This window comes from Rhinolophus hipposideros (assembly GCF_964194185.1).
Source record: "Rhinolophus hipposideros genome assembly, chromosome: 17".
NCBI classification, from domain to species: domain Eukaryota; kingdom Metazoa; phylum Chordata; class Mammalia; order Chiroptera; family Rhinolophidae; genus Rhinolophus; species Rhinolophus hipposideros.
The window spans coordinates 34041287-34060948 of record NC_138063.1 but is presented as its reverse complement, the minus strand read 5'-3'; the positions used below and the strand labels follow the sequence as shown (position 1 = coordinate 34060948).

Here is a 19662-nt window from a genome sequence, read left to right as displayed (position 1 = left end):
GATATTTAAAAATTTCACTATCAACAACTCCTCCAGACTTTTCTGCCTTTCTAGGAAAGCTCTGATGGCAAATAAATATCACACAAATAACAGTAGCAGATCATGAAACTTATGAATAAAATATACTGTGGTTCATTCCATTGATGATAAATGGAATTAAAACAAACCAGAAAGATAATTTGGGAGCGATTCATTTTCACCCCAAGTGGATATTTTTCATTGCCCTGCAGGAATACAGCAGCTATACTTTGACAGTAGAAGCAAGAGATGGCAATGGACAAATAACAGATAAACCTGTAAAACAAGCTAAAGTTCAGATTCGTATTTTGGATGTCAATGACAATATACCTGTAGTGGAAAATGAAATGGTAACTATTATTCTTATAACAAATATATCTACTTTTCATATTTTAATCCCACCTAAAACATGTCACTTAAGTTTGTGTTACATTAAAATAAAAATCGTGTTCATGTTTTGCAGTACGAAGGGATGGTTGAAGAAAATCAAGCCAATGTAGAAGTTATGCGCATAAAAGTATTTGATGCGGATGAAATAGGCTCTGATAATTGGTTAGCAAATTTTACATTTGCATCAGGAAATGAAAGGGGTTATTTCCGCATAGAAACTGATAATCAGACTAATGAAGGAATTGTGACCCTAATTAAGGTAAGTACTTCGTGTTCAAAACTGGAATGGGAGAAGTTGGTGCAGAGGAGGAAATTGATGTATTTTGAGCCCCAAACAGCTAAAGTGCTTTGTATACTCGATTAACTGGTGCCACAATTTTTTGAGATGGGAGCCATCCCTAGAAGCCCAAGTTCTATGGTTAGTAGATAAGTGGTCATACTACAGCTCGAATTCAGATCAGGTGACTCTAATCCTAACCTGACAGCATGATACCCAACATCATTATTACTTAGCACACTTCTGGTTTTGTTTGTAGCCTGGGCCTGACTGTAGCATTCCCATGTCATGAACTTTTGCCTCTATTGAGGGTCTTATGTCTTATTTGATCTACTTAACAGTAAAGGCAAATCTTATAACATCTAAAAACGAAAGCTGAAATAACTTGAAAAGGCCCTACTCCAGATGTCCTCATACATAAGGAGAAACAGTCACTTAATGATAAACGATAGAAGTGTTTGAAGTATTCTCAATGATCCATGGTAGCACAAAAAGGGATATCGTTATTTCTACCAAAGGGGACATGGACAAAAAATAGTAAAATTTGTATTAAAATGACTACCACAGATTGAGAAAATTATAAATTTATGGTTTTGATTGTATAAAGAATGGCTCTTAAGTTATAAGGGCAATAGTCAGATCCCATTGAAAAGTTAGACAAAGAAGATATACAAATAGCAAGTATGGACATAAAAATATACTTGACATCATTAGCCATTAGGAAAGATGCAAATTAAAACCACATGAGATGCCACAACACCTCCTAGAATGATTATAATGAAAAAGACTTGACAACACCTAGTATTAGCAAGGATATAAAAAAACTAGAATTCCGATATATTACTGGTGGAAACAAAAAATGGTATACCTAGTTTGGCAGTTTTTTAAAATGTTAAGCAGAGTAGTTACCCAATAACCCAACGATTTTATTCTAGGTATCCATGCAAGAAAAGTAAAACTATATCAACACAAAAACTTGTATGCAAATATCCATAGCAGTTTTTATTCATAATCAAAAACTGGTAATCCAACATCCATAGAGAAATAAAATGTGGTCTATCCATACAGTGGAGTACTACTGAGCAATAAAAAGGAATGAAGTACTACATACTACAACATGCATGAACTTCAAAAACATTTTGTGTGAGAAGCCAGACACAAAATACTATATATTTTATGATTTCATGTATGTGAAATTTCTAGAAAAGGCAAAACAGTGGATATAGAAACTAGATCAGTAGTTACTTGGGGCTGGACTATGAGTGGTGATTACAGAAAGGCAAAAAGGAACTTTTTGGGGTTATGGAAGTATTTTAAAACTAGACATTAGTGATGTTTGCAAAACCATATAGGTTAACTAAAAATCATCATGCTATACACTTTAAATGGAGAATTTCATTGTAGGTAAATTCTACTTCAATAAAACTGTCCAAAAACAGATAAAGGAGAACAGATACTTTAAAACTGTGGGAATAGAGATAGTAAATCATCACATGAGAAAGTCTCAGTTTTATTAAAAAGTGAGTTTAAAATTTTTAACGTTATTAGAAATAGCAAAAATGGAAATGATAAATACAGAGGGTGCCAAAAAAATGTATACACATTTTAAGAAATGAAAACTGTATTAAAACTGTAATACTCAATATATACTGATGACAAAAAATGAATACAAGTCACGTTTGACGTCTGCAATTACAAGAGGTGCTCAGAGTGGTTACCATCAGTGTCCAGACACTTCTGATGACGGTGAACTACTGTTTGAGCAACGTTGACCAAGGTGTCCACTTGTACTTATTTTCTTGGGCACCCCCAGTATTTTGACAGTTGTAAAAAATAGAGGTATATGCCCTCATACATTGGTCTTGATGCTGGATATTTTTCCTTCGCTTTGGATTATTATGGCTATGTGTAGAAAACACTATGAAACAGCACTTGTTGCCCCCATACCTAGCTCATTTATTTTAAGATTGTCTTGACCTTCCATGGTTTCTGAATACTAAAGACATTTGGCTGGAAGATTTTATTTCTCATCCAGCATCCATTATGCCATCAAAACAAGCATGTCAAGGGACGGCCAGATGACTCAGTTGGTTAGAACGCGAGCTCTTAACAACAAGGTTGCCGGTTCAATTCTCATATGGAATGGTGGGCTGCGCCCCCTGCAACTAAGATTGAAAAACAGCAACTGGACATGGAGCTGAACTGTGCCCTACACAGCTAGATTGAGGGACAACGACTTGACTTGGAGCTGATGGGTCTTGGAAAAACACATTGTTCCCCAATATTCCCTAATAAAAATTAAAAAAAGAAAAAGACATACCCAAATTTAAAAAAATAAAATAAAAAGCATGTCAAATAAATACAAGACCAAAAAAAAAAAAGAAAAACTTTCACAAGAATTCTGTAATCACAAGAGTATCTTCTCTAGTCATTTTCTGTTGTGTCCTTGTCCCAATACCACAGTGACTCATATAAAAAAGTGGGTGTAGGAGAAGCTGTTATCATTCAGAACCCCTAGGTAAACAAAATTTTTAATAAGTCATCCAAAACTGAAAGTGAATAGCTCTACTGTAATTCAGGTAAACACATATAATGTATTTAATGTTATACTGAAGAAACAAGCAATAACACTGCATTTAAATGATCAGGGCCACTAGAAATAAAAAGCAACAGGGCTTAAATAAACTTTGACAAAGTACTTCTTTTAGTACTGGAATATAGCTCAACAGGAAATCTAAATCGTATAAAAATGTTCAGAGCAATATTAATTATATTTTAAAATTGCAAATAGTGTGTCTAGTAATAGGCTAAGTAAAGTATTTGTAGTACTATAAAAATGTTTATTTAAAAAAATGGACAGGGCCGGCCCGGTGGCTCAGGCGGTTAGAGCTCCGTGCTCCTAACTCTGAGGGCTGCCGGTTCGATTCCCACATGGGCCAGTGGGCTCTCTAAAAAAATGGACAAATTGGAACATAAAATATGAATACAGTGATAAATCGATTATATCAAACGTACTTTATAAATACCACAATACACAAAGAACAATATTTAGAGGAAGATTACTCTTTTGTAGCATTAATAGCAAACCAGATATTAATAGATATACTAAAAAGGAGAAGAGTACGTGCTTTGTTTAAACAATTTAAAAACCCCTGGATTTAGCAAAGTTAAATAATTGTGTGTCCTGGAGGCCTCAGTTTTTTTTTAAATGCACAGTGAAAGTCTATATTAGGGGACAGCTAGCAGTGCCTCCACTAGTTCTGTAGCCTTTTCACCAGAACAAACTTATGTAACACATTTTAAGGGATATTAAGTTATGTTAAATGTGTATTAATTTCATTAATAAAAAAATTACTTCTAATTATAAAAAATAAAACTATATACATATTTTTAAATGATATTGACCTTTGAAAAATTAATTGGGGCTGTTTCCTAATTATCCTTATTAACATTTATGAATACCCAAATTGACAGAGTTTTTAATTGCATGTTGTATGAGTTGGAATACTCAGTGTATTTATAAAGTATGTTATATTTCCCATGTGTTAAATTGTATCTAATACTAAAACTACATGTGTGTGCATGTGTGTATGTTCTATGTGTGTTCTAGTTGTTTTCGCTTTTGAAAAAATTCCCTTTGATTTTGCCTTTCTAGGAGTTAGATTATGAAGAAATGAAGCGTCTTGACTTAAGCATTGTTGTCACTAATAAAGCACCTTTTCACAAATCAGTTAAGAATAAATATAAGCCTATATCCATTCCCATCAAAATAAAGGTGAAAAATGTGAAAGAAGGCTTTCATTTTAAAAGCAGCACAATCTCAATTCACACGAGCGAGAGCATGGAGAAATCAAGCCTAAACCAAATAATTGGCAAATTTCAAGCTTTTGATGAAGACACTGGACAACTAGCCCATGTAAAGTAAGAGATAGTTATGAATATATTTCCTCATTTCAAATTACTTTAAATGCCTATTTTTCAAAAAATCATAATGAAATTTGAACACTTCATTACTTCTCACCCAGCATTATAATCCCCAAAGGAATGCAGATTCCCAGAGTTGTACCTGCAGTTGAGAGGCCGAGGAGAAATTTCCCCAGACCTCCTTCCCCCTACCACCTGAGTATGAGGCAGAGACTGGGTCCCTCCCCTCAAAACAATTCTGGCCAGAGAAGGCTAAAAAGCAACAAAGAGAAAGTTCAGAAACTTTCTAAAATCAGTCTTATTTTCCGAAAAAGTATTCAAAATAAGAAAGTAGCAAGTAAATTGTATTGCAAATTCTACTTTACACAAGTTTGGTTAAAAGAAGTAGTTGCATAATGTATTTTAATATGGAGAAACCAGTTTCATTTGCACATAAATCTTGGAAATTAACCTTCATTTAAACCATGCTATTTAGTTCAGGGATTGATGAATCTTTTATAAAATGTTTGTCTTAGTCTTGATGACCTTCAGAATATATTTGAGGACCTACTAGATGCTGCCACCATGCTAGATTGTGCCCACTATATAGTGACACGTTAGGTTTGCATGACATGTTTAAATTTTCATAGTAAACTTACATCTTAGATCTCAGAACCATGCCATGGAAAGACGACTCTATAGAACTATTATTTATGGAACTCAGTCACAGTTATTACAGTTGAATTTAAAGAAGTCCCCCCTGCTACCCTGACACCGCCTGTTTTCCTGCTCTCAGAGTTTGGTTGCTTGACTGTCCTTATGCCTGGGTAGGGACACTTCCTTTAATGTCCTTTGGTGCCAACACTTTATAAAACATTATATTTACATGCATCATTGACCATAGCAAAAATGGAAACATGAGGAAGCTTTTCATCAATCTTTTTCCTTTTAGAGACTCTTAATGGAATTCATCAGCCAATAGTAGCAAATAACCTTTCCCCAAAATACCATTAACAAAACTTCCACTGTGTTTTTTGCAATGTCTAGGTGACCCTTTTTTGCCCACCATACCTGCAGGAACCAGCCCTGCTTGCCTTCAGTTTTGTAGTCTAGTTTTCATTTCCATGGTTCTAAAACTAATAAGGCGTCCTAACTGAATCCCCCCAATTGAAGAATGCTCTATATGATTATTTCTCACTGCTGCCCACTAGATACTTATTCATCCTAATTAATTATCCTCCAATAATACTGTAGCTATCTATGAAACTTGTATTGCCCACCTAACTATTTAAATTTGGCTGCATTTTTTATTAAGCATGATGAATATATCAAAAGATATGTTCTGCCTGGAAAAATAATGGACCATGTTTATTTCTCAAACGTATTTTGTTCGTTAGTGTGCAATTACAGAACTTTAAGAAAGATCTTAAAGATCAATTCAGACGTTCTATTTTACAGATAAAGAATGGGGTGCACAACTAAGTCAATTTTCTCATGTTCACCTACTTAGTTGTTTCGATTTAGAAATGGTGACAAGGACAGCAGAAGAATTATTCCCTTAACTTTGTCATAATTTACTATTTTACTGATTATTCATATGCCTCAATTGTTTATGGATATTTGACATAACATGAGCTGCTGTCCTACTTTGAATGGTGTCTAATTTTCACCAGAGAGAACAGAAAATTCTTTAAGTGATATCATATACAACATTCCATGTGAAATGTGATCCTTATTACTAAGACTCTTTCTCTTATTATAAGTGTGAATGTGGGAAACCATTGACAGCAACTAATTCCAGGCTTTAAAATTCCAGACATGAAATTCAGAAGTACTTGTGAAAATCCAAATGTATTATCATTTACTAGTAAAACATTAAAATGCAGAAATTTGGATAAAGTGTATAATTCGAAATTTTTAAATAGAACTATAAACAAACGTTGCTATAAATTAGCCACTCATTCTTATGTGCCCAAATAGCCACTTAATAGAAAATAAATTATCAATCTGAACCATATATATTCATATTTGGTTTACATTTGTATTTGATTATATTTAAACTCTATGGTATTAAATCACACACATTTCTAAAGACATAATGTGAATGTTCTTGCCTCCCCCAGAGTTCTCTCTTTCCACACTAATTCTCCTTGCTTTGAGGGAAGAAAGCCAGACATCCCTTCATCAGCATTGTTTTCACTTTTAAACATTTCTAATTGAAAAGAAGCCTATTGCTCGTAACAATCAACAGTATTCCAAAATGTGAAAATACTTCCATTTAAATCAGTCATTGATTTTTAAAATTGATATTTTTAAATATTGATAACATACCAATAAGCAATAGAATATAAGACTACTTTTTTCCAACAGTTCTTGTTGGGTAACTAAGTTATTCTCCAAAGCTTTACCCCAAATTTAAGGGAGAAGAGATTGAAAGCTGGATGACAGACTGCAGAGGAACTTGCAGACCTCCTGGGTTAGTAGACAAACGATGTCACCCTTGCATGTACAGAGGGTGCCAAAAAAATGTATACACATTTTAAGAAAGGAAAACTGTATTAAAGTTGTAATAATACATACCGATAACAAAAGATGAATACAAGTCACGTTTGACTTCTGCAATTACAAGAGGTGCTCAGTGGTTACCATCAGCGTCCAGACACCTCTGATTATGGCAAACTACTGCTTGAGCATTGAGCAACGTTGACCAAAGTGTCCATTTGTATACATTTTTTTGGCACCCCGGTATATCTTGGGTATGTTACAGGATTAAGGAAGGTTCCAAAATATGTGTTACATGCAGCAAAGAAAGGAGGTTTTAGGAGAGTTTCAAGTAATTAAAAACATTTCAAACTAATGCCTGTAACAAGAACATATGCAATGAAGCAAACATTAAACTTGAAAGAATTGTAGATATTAGAGATTCTTAATTTATCCAGTATTCAAAATTAATTTTATGTTTGTTGTATAACAGATATGCCAAATTGGAAGATAAAGATAATTGGATTTCTGTGGATTCTGTCACGTCTGAAATTAAACTTGTAAAAATTCCTGATTTTGAGTCTAGATATGTTCAAAATGGTACATACACTGTGAAGATTTTGGCTATATCAGAAGGTAAGTTACTAAATTGATATTTTTCTTGGTTATATATATTTTGATGATTTTTTCCCAACATCAGAGACCTTCATTTTGATCTTGTAGAAAAACCAAATCTCACAAATGGATAAACCTTCACATTTCTACTTATCTAATATATTAAAAGACATCACTTGATCTGAATATGAAAATATACAGAGGAGAGGAAGTGCCATAATTTGTTAGTACCTTCTCGTTGCCAAAATGGCAAGAGAATTCAAACTATATTCATTATAAGCAATAGAACCAGAATATACCTATTTTTCTTTCTCTTTTTTAAGATTATCCTAGAAAAACCATCACTGGCACCGTTGTTATCACAGTTGAAGACGTCAATGACAATTGTCCCATATTGGTCGACCCAGTGCAGAATATCTGTGATGACGCGCAGTATGTGAACGTGACTGCACAGGACCTGGATGGCTACCCAAACAGTGACCCCTTCACTTTCGTCGTCATTGACAAACCAGCTGGAATGGCAGAGAAATGGAAAGTAGTGCACAAAGAAAGTGAGCAAAATCATTGGCCCACATAGTTAAATATGAAACATGAAACAATCTAAAATCTTTATAATATAGGCTATGGTTGTGTTCTTTTTTCATATATTTCCAATGCAGTTTTTCAAAGGCATTTATAAAATGAGGCATAGTGTCTTTTCTCTGGCTCTAATAAATACCCCATTTGGAATAACAAAAGAGGGAAAAAAGAAAACTGACGTAATGTCTTAAAGCTAGCTGGGTATTCCCTAAGTTACTCTTGAAGTCATTGTTTTGTCTCATAAGCTGAGGAATACCACGCTTGTCTAAGTACAGTAATCAGTAGGCTCCTTCCAAAAATCTCAAAGTATGATAACATTTCCATTAAAAATAATATGTATTGATCCAGTCACTCTGCTGGCCCATTATTCCCTCATTACAGCTGAGGAAACCTCGGCTTAACTAGAGTCAAGTAGCTTGTTCGCTATCATAAAACTGATGAGTAATGGGCACAGCACGAAGAAGGGTTCATCTGATCCCTCCGTGCCAGGTGGCTATGTGCATATATCCACCCCTTGGACATATCCCCCTTGTTGATAGGAGCTTTTGGCTGTTTTTCAGGGCAGTTTTGAATATAGAAAAACCTATCCAGAATACTATTAGATTGGTGCAAAAGTAATTGCGATTTAAAGGTTAAAAATAATTGCAAAAACTGCAATTACTTTTGCACCAACCTAATATTTTGTTCTAAACAATTAGTGTTCATTTCAGAAAAGTTTAAAATATAATACCCAAGTTTTTCTTAACTTATGGGTTTATTGTTATTTTAAATCTAACAAATTTTTACAATCACTTTAAGAGGCTTTGAATATAATGTTAAAGCTGGGGATGGGTAATATGGGGGTTAATTATGCTCTTCTATTGTCTGTTTCAAAATTATCTTCATAAAAAATTTTTTTAAGAAATAGTAAAATAAAGGTCATTCAATGTAAAAGGCCATTTAACTCACCACTTGTGTGTCACTGTATTCTCAGTACATAGAACAATTCCTCGTATTTGGTAGACCACACACATTTTTTAAAATTAATCATAAAAGTAAGGCATGTCCAAATCCAATCCTTTACTATTAACCTGCATATGTGGAGTAACTGGACTAATTTTATCAAACACACAGAGTAAATTCAATAGAAAAGTTAAGGAAGAATAAAGCTTCTAAGTGGAGCTAAGTAATTATTAGCAATTAAAGGATGTTTCTGTAATTTAATCTTGCCCCTTCCTTGGTAATCACTCACTTTTATTTCCTTTGGCCTCTTACCCTTACAGGTACCAGTGTGCTACTGCAACAAAATGAACAGAGACTGGGGAGAAGTGAAATTCAGTTCCTGATTTCAGATAATCAAGGCTTCAGTTGCCCTGAAAAGCAGACCCTTAAACTCACTGTTTGTAAGTGTCTGGATGGCAGTGGTTGTATAGAAGCACTGCGTGACTCCTATGTCGGCCTGGGACCCGCAGCCATTGCGCTAATAATTTTTGCCTTTCTGCTCTTGTTACGTAAGTATTTTAAAGGCACTCCTTTATCTCTTTTAGTAATTAAGGGCACTACTAGTGTTTATTACTATAGTAGTCATTGATTTCTTTGCAGTTATTCTTTAGCCCCACTAGAACATTTGAGGGTGAATAGGAAAGTAATTGTTCATTGATAAATTCACCAAAGGTTATTGTAGCACTCCTCAGAATTTTGTTGTATAAAAACGTGTCATTTCCTGCTTTAAGTAATCAAGGTTATTATACATGCTCTTCAGCAGCCTTTTAACATAACCCTTGTAGCCCCATTTTGATAAGCTCTGTCAGGGAGGATGTTGTCTCTTCAATACCCGGTGCCTAGAACAGTGCCTTGCCAGTAAGGGTTCTCAGAAAAGACTTATTATTGCATGCATTTGGATTATGGATACAAGGTTCTTTCACAAATTCATTTTATTCCCATCGATCCTTGCTGTGCACATTCAACTTGTCAGAGCTCTGCCTCCCCATGCCCTCTGCTTGGCTTGCCTCTTCACCTAAGCCAACAGTAGTGAGACCCTCTGAGCACTTCTGTGGTCTGCCTTCCCTGCATGCCCTCCGAAGTCCTCATGAAAGCACAGCATACTGCAGCCTGGGGTCATGTGGAATACCACTCCCTTTGACTACTGAACGTGGCCAGAGGACCACATCCGAGGCAGCCTCAGCTATTTCAGTGACAGGAGGAGCTTGTCAAAGCCATTAGTAAATGTGCAGTTGAATGCACAGCACTCAACAGTTTACAGAGCACTTTTATACCACCATCTCTATTTTATGGGTGAAAATACAGACGTAGAATACAAACGTATAACAGTAAATGACTCAGTGTATCAAGTTTGTAGGGAGGTATTGTAGCTGGGACTACATCTTTTACCTGGAGATTCCTTGCACTGCCTTCTCATCTCCAGTTCCCCAGGGCCTACTGTGGTATTTGGCACATGGTAGACACTTGATAAATATTTAGTGAATTTCTACAAATTGTTGAATTGCCACTGGCTGATTTCAATCTTTTTATTAATCACAGTAGCTGTAGGCCTGTGCTGTCAACTATTTTACATAAAAAGGAATCTAGGGAGTAGTCAATTCATCAGCTGCCAAATGAGAATGTCATTAAAACTGAATTTGGAGTAGATTGCTTGCAGGTGTAGTTAATTCTTTACTCCCTTAATCAAGAGGCCAGCATTGGCCTTCACTTCCTCCTGGAAGTAGAACAAAATTTAAGGAGGGAGCTCTGAAATTTTATTGAATTCTAGATGAAATGTTATGTCTATTCTAAGGGTTTTTAAGGTAGAATCATTTTAGAAAGTAGTACTCAGCTAATTCAAAAGTTAATTTGAACCTCAGTGAGTTATGCCTTCTGCCAAATTCTACTCTAGTGTGAAGTGAGGAAGTATTATAGAAGTTCCAATATTCTAGAATATTGAACATGGCTTTTGATCTTATATACACACAAACACAAAATAGTGAATTTTCTGTATTAAAAATTAAAATGGTTTAAAAAATTGTCTTTATGTTGGTTTTGATGCTTTGGATACTATCGAATCCAGTCTTGGTGTTCCACTCAGGAACCACAGCCTCTGTATGATGGATGATGCTTCTGAATCCGTTAAGATTCCCTCATCCTGCTTTTAGACTGGTATGACTCTCCCAAGACAAGCTTAGTAAGGTTGGATCAGGGTGAAGAAAAATAAAAACAGGGCTGTAAACAAATGAAGACTGAAATTCAGGAAGTGATACCCAAATTCCAAAATTATACGACTTAAATTTAGAAGTACACGTATGTGGTGACTGACCTTCTCTGTACTTAATTTTGTTTCTCTCCAGTTGTACCACTTTTACTGCTGATGTGCCATTGTGGAGAGAGTGCCAAAGGTTTTACCCCCATTCCTGGGACTATAGAGATGCTGCATCCTTGGAATAATGAAGGGGCGCCACCAGAAGACAAGGTCAGATATCAGAGATCAATGAAACTTGTCTTCTTTTCTGATTTTAAAGGGGCCTTGCGAAGTGTTCCTAACATTTTAGGTCTTGAGAGAGTAAAGTGGTCATTATAGATTTTATTCACATGCCTTTGATAACATATTTCATGTTTTTTGCTAGGCTAGAGTTAAAGGGGTTTTGCTCTACTGTGACAGATCCTGCGTTACAGAAAATGTAGAAAAAGTGTCAGGTAGTGACACAAGGAATGTAGAAAAACGGTTAGAGAAGGCAAGAGTGTGTAGGGATTTAGGATGCAAATTTTTGTCCCAGTGCTAGATGGGCAGTCTTTCACAACCAGGTGTTTCTACATTTCCATTCACTCCATACATAGTGTTGGCAGAGGTAAGCCCATCAACCCCTATCAGTTGCAAAATCTTGCAAAATCCCCTCTTCTGCCTACTTAATAATCATTTTGACTGTCTCTATCGCATCTTCACCCTGGGTCTCTCATCACCATTTGCAGTGAGCATCATGTCTAATAAAATATGATTTAATATCGAGTATCAGAGAACTCAGAATGACGGTGGCTTAAATATAAATGTGGGAAGTCCAGGACCAATATGACGATCCTTCCACAGTATGGCCTCAGGCTCTTTTTTCCATATTGTTCCTCCAAGGATGAGTTCCATTCCCTGGTGTCTTCATGCTCCAGACACTAACTGCTGTCTCCACATTCCAAAAAGCAGATAGGTTTCAGAAAAGTGAAGAAACACTCCTGAAAAATACTTCCCAAAAGTTGCATATTCCATTGCTGCTGGAAATCACATTAACCAGAGCTTAGTCTGGTCGCTATGTCTAGTAGCAATGGAGGCTTGAAAATGTAGTCTTTATTTGGAATGGCTATGTGTCCAGCTAGAAAAAAAATAATGGTTCTATAACCATAAAGAAGGCATTAAACTCGAGACCAAAGTTGAAACGCCATTGCTGCCAATAGAATAAATGAGCTGAGGCCATATTTAGATAACTTTTGTTTCTTCTTTTGTTTCTTATAATCATCTAACAAAATAAGGGCTCTTCATAAGACTCAAATAGAAGTTTTTCAACCCAAAATATGTCTCCTAATTAGCCTCTGTGGAAATAGCTTATTCCCGTCATATTCCCACCTAGCTCAGCTCCTTCTACCAACTCTACCGACCCTCATCCTTCTGACTCAGTTCTCACCTGTATTTGCTCTCACAGATGGTGCCATCGCTTCTGGCAACGGAGCACGGAGAGAGTGCAGCAGTGGGCAGTGGAATAGGCGGTGGAGCAATGAAGGAAAGCACCACAAGAGGAAGTAGCTCTGCTTCCTTTGCCAAAGGGCAGCATAAGATGATTGAGGTGGATGGAAGATGGGAAGAGCACAGAGGGCTTCTTGCTGGAGGGGGCACCCAAGTTGCAGGGACAACAGGAGCCATCATAGGTGGTGAAACCATAAGGTCCACAAGAGCCATAGGGGCTTCCAGAGACATGGCCGGAGCTCGAGCAGCTGCTGTTGCAGTGAATGAGGAATTCTTCAGAAGTTATTTCACTGAGGTAAGGATCGGATTTTATGTATGGGGGAAAAAAACATTTATATGTGAATATGGGATTCACATTAGGGGAATCATTGCCTTGGATCCAGATGGGACTTGACTATTTTCTTAAGAGACTGCCTACAGGCGATGAGGAAAGAGAGAACCAGTCAGCTAAACTATGTGGTGATCACAAATGACGCCACAATCTTACTTCTCACAAAGGCTATTTCTCACATTCATGTTTTTGCTATTGGATGTATCTCTGCTCTTCTCCATGTTGTCTTCATTGCAAGATGCCAAGAAAGCAGATTGTACCTGGGAAGCTGCCGTCCTTGGCGTGCAGGGAACATAGCAATGCAGAACCAGGCAATGACTCCTAAGGACACTGCCGTTTTTGCACTGATTTCATAGGTCCGAGCAAGTCACGTGACTAAGCCAGATATCAGTGGGTCAGAAAGTACAATCCCTCTGTAGAAGCAAACTTGAGAATATGTGACCTAAAAAACACAATCTATTTTGTGCATTTAAATTCTGAATGAGAGTACTTGGCTTCACTATTGATATGCTTCACAAAAAATTAGGAAGTTTTAGGAAAGATGATCTGATGCAGTCAGGCAGCTCATGTCTGGAATTAGGAATTAGAAGCAGGGCTGGATGCCTTTCTTCAGAACAAGGCTCATGTGTCCCACGGGCAAAGGCAGAATGTCAGATATCTGAAGGACACTTGAGAAAAGTCAGGGGATGGATTTCCATGGAGGCCAATTTATTTCTGTCCCCTTTCTTCTAAATGGTTGGAAGTTACTGGAATGCTTTCCCCACTTTCTGTTTCCTTCCATGCTCCCTTCTTTTATACCTTCTGCCCACCCCTAAGTATTAGCTTGAGAGGGAGATAGTGTTGTGTCATTGTCAAGGAAAACCACTTCTAATTGTCCCTTTTCTGCCGCACTGCCAAGCTCCATTCTGGTGCCCTGTTTTATTTTGATATGATTTTCCTCTCTGTTCTAATCCTGCTCCACTCTTGGTTAATTTGGAAATCATTTCAAATTTATCAAAAGATTTGTAGGAATAATAGAAATTTTGAAGTCCTATATACTCTTTACCCAGATTACCCAATTAGTAACACAGCCATATTTGCTATTTGCTTTCCCATTCACTTTCTCTCTCTCCTCTCTCTCTCTCTCTCTCTCTCTCTCTCTCTCTCAGACACACACACACACACACACATTCTCTTATTTTACCACAGTACAGTGAGCAAATTTAAACATTTAAGTATTTCATTTAGCCAATTATCACAATAATGTCTTTTATAGCCATTGTTTTTCCTGTCCAGGACCCAATCCAGAGTCCTTCATTCCATTTAGTTGTCATGACATTTTAATATTTTTTAGTCTGAAACAGTCCCCTCTGCCTTTTTTCTTTCACAATAATAATATTTTTTTAAGAATATAGGCAAGTTGTGTTGTAGGATGTCCTTCAATTTGTGTCTCTCTGATGTTTCCTTGCATTTAGACTCAGGTTATACATTTTGGGCAGGAATATAGTCTTGTTCTCAAATGAAGTTGTGTTGCTAATTATATGCCTCTGTTTTTATTTCCATTTTAGAAAGCTGCCTCTTATAATGAGGAAGATGACAATCACACAGCCAAAGATTGCCTTCTGGTGTATTCTCAGGAAGAAACTGAGTCTCTACATGGTTCCATTGGCTGTTGCAGTTTTATTGAAAGCGATCTAGATGATTGCTTCTTGGATGACTTAGAATTTAAATTCAAGACACTAGCCGAAGTGTGCTTGGGTCAAAAAATAGATATGGATATGGAAATGGAACAGAAGCCAAAATCCATGAGAGAAACAAGTATGAAGGCATCTTCACATTCCTTCTCTGAGCAAACTAGTGTTCATTCAGAGAATGCCTCCTCCTCTGGTAGTAGGTTTCAAGTTCCAAAACATTTACATGGTGCAAGTGCAGAGAAAATAACTCAGGAAATAGTCACGGAAAGTTCTATGTCTTCTAAGCAGGGCCCTGATCCATTGGCTTCTGGTAAGGTTTTAGTGACAGAAACTTCCTTTGCCACAGGGTCCACTGTGCCTCCTCCAAGCACTGTGGTCCTGTGTCCCAGACAGCCACAGGGCCTTATTGTGACAGAGAGGGTATATGCGCCAGTCTCTGCCGTGGTAGATCAGCGTTATGCTAATGAAGGTAACGTCAGGGTTACCGAGAGAGTAATAGAGCCTAATGGGGGCATACCTGGTCCTCTGGAGGGCACTCAGCATCTGCCAGATGGACATTATGTTATGGTGAGGGAAAGAGAGAGTTTCCTTGCTCCGAGCTCAGGGGTGCAGCCCACTCTGGCCATGCCCAGTGTAGCAGTAGGACAGAATGTGACAGTGACAGAAAGAGTGCTAACCCCTGCTTCCACTCTACAGTCCAGTTACCAGATTCCTGCTGAAACCTCTATGATGGCCAGAAAGACCATGGTTTCTGGAGATGGCATCCCTGGCCCTTGGCCAAAGTTTGGTTTAGAAGAGTCTGATCATTCTAGCTCTGCTGTAACCACATCTTCTACCAGAGTCACTAAGCATAGCACAGTACAGCGTTCTTTCTCCTAAACAGTCAGCCACAATCTGACCCAGAGTTGAACCAGCAGTAGCTGATCTCATGTTTTCAATGGACCTGCCCTTTCATGAGCCTTACAGACATAAGAGGCATTTACACCAAATTTTTCTCAGTCACTAATAGACAATGGACCTCATTGTCTCAGCTTCCAGGAGTGTACTTCAGAAATGCTCTAGGATTTACCAGGGGCATAATGATGATGCTGTGTCCTAAGCGCCTGTTAGTGAGTTCTGGCCAAACAATATTCACAAAACAAGTTGAGTGGAGAGTAAATCTGGCTTCTGAGAATTTTCCAAATTAACACAGAGTATCCAGTTCATCAGCTATGCAGTAGAGCCACCCATGAACTGTTTGGGCCTCTTTGCATACCATCTGAACGTTTAACATTGCTGTTCTGTAGTTCGTACTTTACGGCACCTAGCGAATTGTCAACACTCATTTATCCAAAGATACATGCAGGCTGGGTGACCAGTTTTGTTTGTTTTCTGTAAGACTACAGGCCTTTCAATCTGTGTTAGAGTGACTGAATTTTGGAACATTGACATGGTAAGAATACAAGTTTCTGTGCACGTAACTATATGTGTGTATGATAGTGTGTGTGTTGTATGACCTTAAAAATAGCATTGTACCTCCCCGTTGTCTCTCAGTAATTATGAAAATATTCAGTACTTCCAATTCAGTTGAATAATCCAGGGAAAAATTCATAAATGTAAAATCAGTTTACTTTTTATAGTAATAATGTACTATTTATAAAACCTCAGGATATGTCATCTTCTAATTTAGTACAGCTAAATTAACCAGAATACTATATACACTGTGTAAAGAACCATGCCTGTTTCAATGCTGTCCTCAGTGCCTAACATGGGTGGGTTGCCAAATCAATATTTGCGGGATTAAACTGAATTTTATAAGCCTCTCTTTTTTTTATAATTTCAAAGCATATTGAAAGGCCCTATAATTTCCATAATTATGAGTTGGAAATTTGATTTTATTCTGTGTCTCAAGTTCACTGAGTAGCTGGTCATGACTCTACGTGAGTATTAACTGTTACGTAATTGACATGGCTTTGTACACACCCCTTGCCCTTTTTTGAAAAAGTGATTTAGGTGTTCTGACCAAATAGATTGTATTTTTATTGCTCCTTGAAGAAATAATCCATTTCAAGTTTGAAAGTATATGTGCACATCAGTAACAATTTCTATAAATCATCTTGACAACAAAATAATTTTCGTAAATTGTAAAGTCACTATTGTAATTTCGTGACTTTTCAAGATATTTTACTTAGGGAACTGAATCTTTAAAAATTTATTTTTGTAGTACATGTGTAGAAATATTATTGAATTGTGTTATGCAAAAGTTTGATACTTTTTGCTCCCACTGACTATGGGTAAACGGCAAATATTTTTAAACAGCATAACTCCATGGCCAAGATGAAGGTCATTTCCATAATATAAGGTTTTTACTGTCTATTTTGTAAATGTCGTTGCTTTTTTTTTTTCATTATAGACTTAGATTTTGCCAAGTATGCAACAGGAACATCACTGCTGTGTGAAATGTAAAAATAACCTAAGTTACCTGAACAAACAAAACTTGGTCTTAAACTTCCTCTTTGGGCAGGCTTGAAAACCCTAGCCTGTTGTGAATATAGAGCATAATCACATTTTCTAAATGGTTTTCTTTGTTCCCAAAAGGGTGGTTTGTATTAGTTTTTACATTTGGAGACTATATATTTGTATGTGTATCCTCAAAATATTTAAATAAAAATGACCTTTAGAACAACTCTTTGCCCCATATCCTTTTATTGCTCCGTCATATTTTATAAGGAATGTACCGCGTTTCCCCAAAAATAAGACCTCGCCAGACCATCAGCTCTAATGCGTCTTTTGGAGCAAAAGTTAATATAAGACCTGGTATTATATTATATTATATTATATTATATTATATTATATTATATTATATTATATATAAGACCCGGTCTTATATAAGATCTTATATAATGTAATATAATATAATAATATATAATACAATATAATATAATACCGGGTCTTATATTAATCTTTTCTCCAAAAGACTCATTAGAGCTGATGGTCCGGCTAGATCTTATTTTCGGGAAAACACGGTAGCTGTTAGAGGAGGAATTAGTACCCTGAAAGCAGGTGGTTGTTGGACTTTGGTATTTTAATGAGAACTACTTCCATCTGGCTGGACTCAGCCCTCTTGGAAGAGCGCATTTCCCTTCCTGAGTAGGGTAGAACACAGAAGGCCCAGTTAAATTTGAGTTTCACATCAATAATGAATAGACTTTTTTGTGTATAAGTATGTCTCATAGGAAAAAAAATTAACTGGTATCTGAAATTCAAATTTAACTGGGAACTCTATTTATTTGCCAAGTCCTGTAACTTTGTTCCTAATGGACTGGAGTTTGCTTTCTGTCCAGAAAGTAACTGGAGGCATCTGTTGGATTGGCTGAGGAAAGCTTACACCTCTGACCCAAAGAGATGAAATAATTCCACCAATGTTGAGAGCCTGCCTAAATTGCTTGTTATAGTTTACAAGGGAAAAGATCAAAGTGTCTGCCTCTACTATAATGTCACATTAATAAATATTTCACAACACTGGTACATGACACATCAAGACATCACAAAGCATGGAAACTGTTATACTTCTGTGACCCCAGGGCTCCCACCCTAACTGGCACTTGGGAACAACTTTTGGTTAATTTTACGAATCTCTACAGACTGTATTCCAATCATCAGTACAACAAAAGTTATACAAGGAGACATTGCTTATCACGTATCACCTAGAAATGAAGTGTTTCAGATAATTAAATCTTACTTCTTTAACATACCAAAATTTCTTGGTTTTACTATTTTAGTGTGGTCCAAATCCTCTCTATCATTATTGTTTTGCCTACTTTTTCTATTCATTGCTGAGAGGGTATTGAAATCTCCAACTGATTGTGGCTTTGCCTATTTCCCCTTTAATTCCTTCTACTTTTGCTTCCCGTATTTTGAAACTTGTTTTACCTGTATTATTAGGTACAAACACATTTAGGATTATCGTGTCTCCCGGAGGAATCCACTCTAATCATTATGGAATGCCTCTCTATCTGGTTATATTCTTTGTTGTGAAATCTATTTTGCTTAACTTTAATATTGCCACACCAGCTTTCTTAGGCTTAGTGTTTGCACAGTATATCTTTGATCAACCTGTCTATGCCTTTATAATGTGTACTTCTTGTAAATATATAGACAGGTCTTGCTGTCTTACCCATTTTAACACTAGCTGACGTTGAATGGAAACTTTTAGTCTACTTACAGCAGTTACTAATATGGATGAGTTTAAGCCTACCATTTTGGTATTTGTTTTCTCTTGGTCCCATCTGCTCCTTTTTTTTTCCTGCCTTCCTTGTGTATTGCATGTTCTAGGACTCCACTCTAGCTCCTCTACTGACCTTTTACTGTAAATATGTCTTTGTGTTTATCTTTTTAACTGGTTGCTCTTGTGGAAATATAATCAAGAACACAATCTCCTGCCCACCTAGAAAAACTCCACAAGGTCAAAGAGAAAGAAAACAATTTTACTATTGACTAAGTATTAAGCAGAGATGAGTTGTGCATCACAGGCAACCCATAAAGAAATTGCAAAGACAGAAATCTCACCTTTTTGTATAGCGAGGTAGGTACAACCTATTACCTACAAGTTCACAAGATAAATGAGAACTTGTCCTCAAGCAAGACTTGCCAGCACCATTTGTCATACATGGCTCACCTTAAATTCACTTGTATTTGAGGTGGCCATTGTGTTTCTGAT

At 36.6% G+C, this 19662-nt stretch overlaps 1 protein-coding gene across 1 annotated transcript in view; it reads left to right on the top strand.

Moving 5' to 3' along the window:
• Positions 1–17626, top strand: part of DSG2 (desmoglein 2) — a 39989-nt gene extending 22363 nt beyond the window's left edge. Inside the window, exons 7-15 of the mRNA XM_081078279.1 lie at positions 231–368; positions 482–667; positions 4341–4606; positions 7563–7705; positions 8008–8235; positions 9526–9753; positions 11584–11705; positions 12919–13254; positions 14838–17626. Of these exons, the coding sequence (XP_080934405.1) occupies positions 231–368; positions 482–667; positions 4341–4606; positions 7563–7705; positions 8008–8235; positions 9526–9753; positions 11584–11705; positions 12919–13254; positions 14838–15842 (2652 nt within the window). The 3' untranslated portion in view covers positions 15843–17626. The remainder of the gene's footprint in view (positions 1–230; positions 369–481; positions 668–4340; positions 4607–7562; positions 7706–8007; positions 8236–9525; positions 9754–11583; positions 11706–12918; positions 13255–14837) is intronic.
• The last annotated feature ends 2036 nt before the right edge of the window (positions 17627–19662 follow it).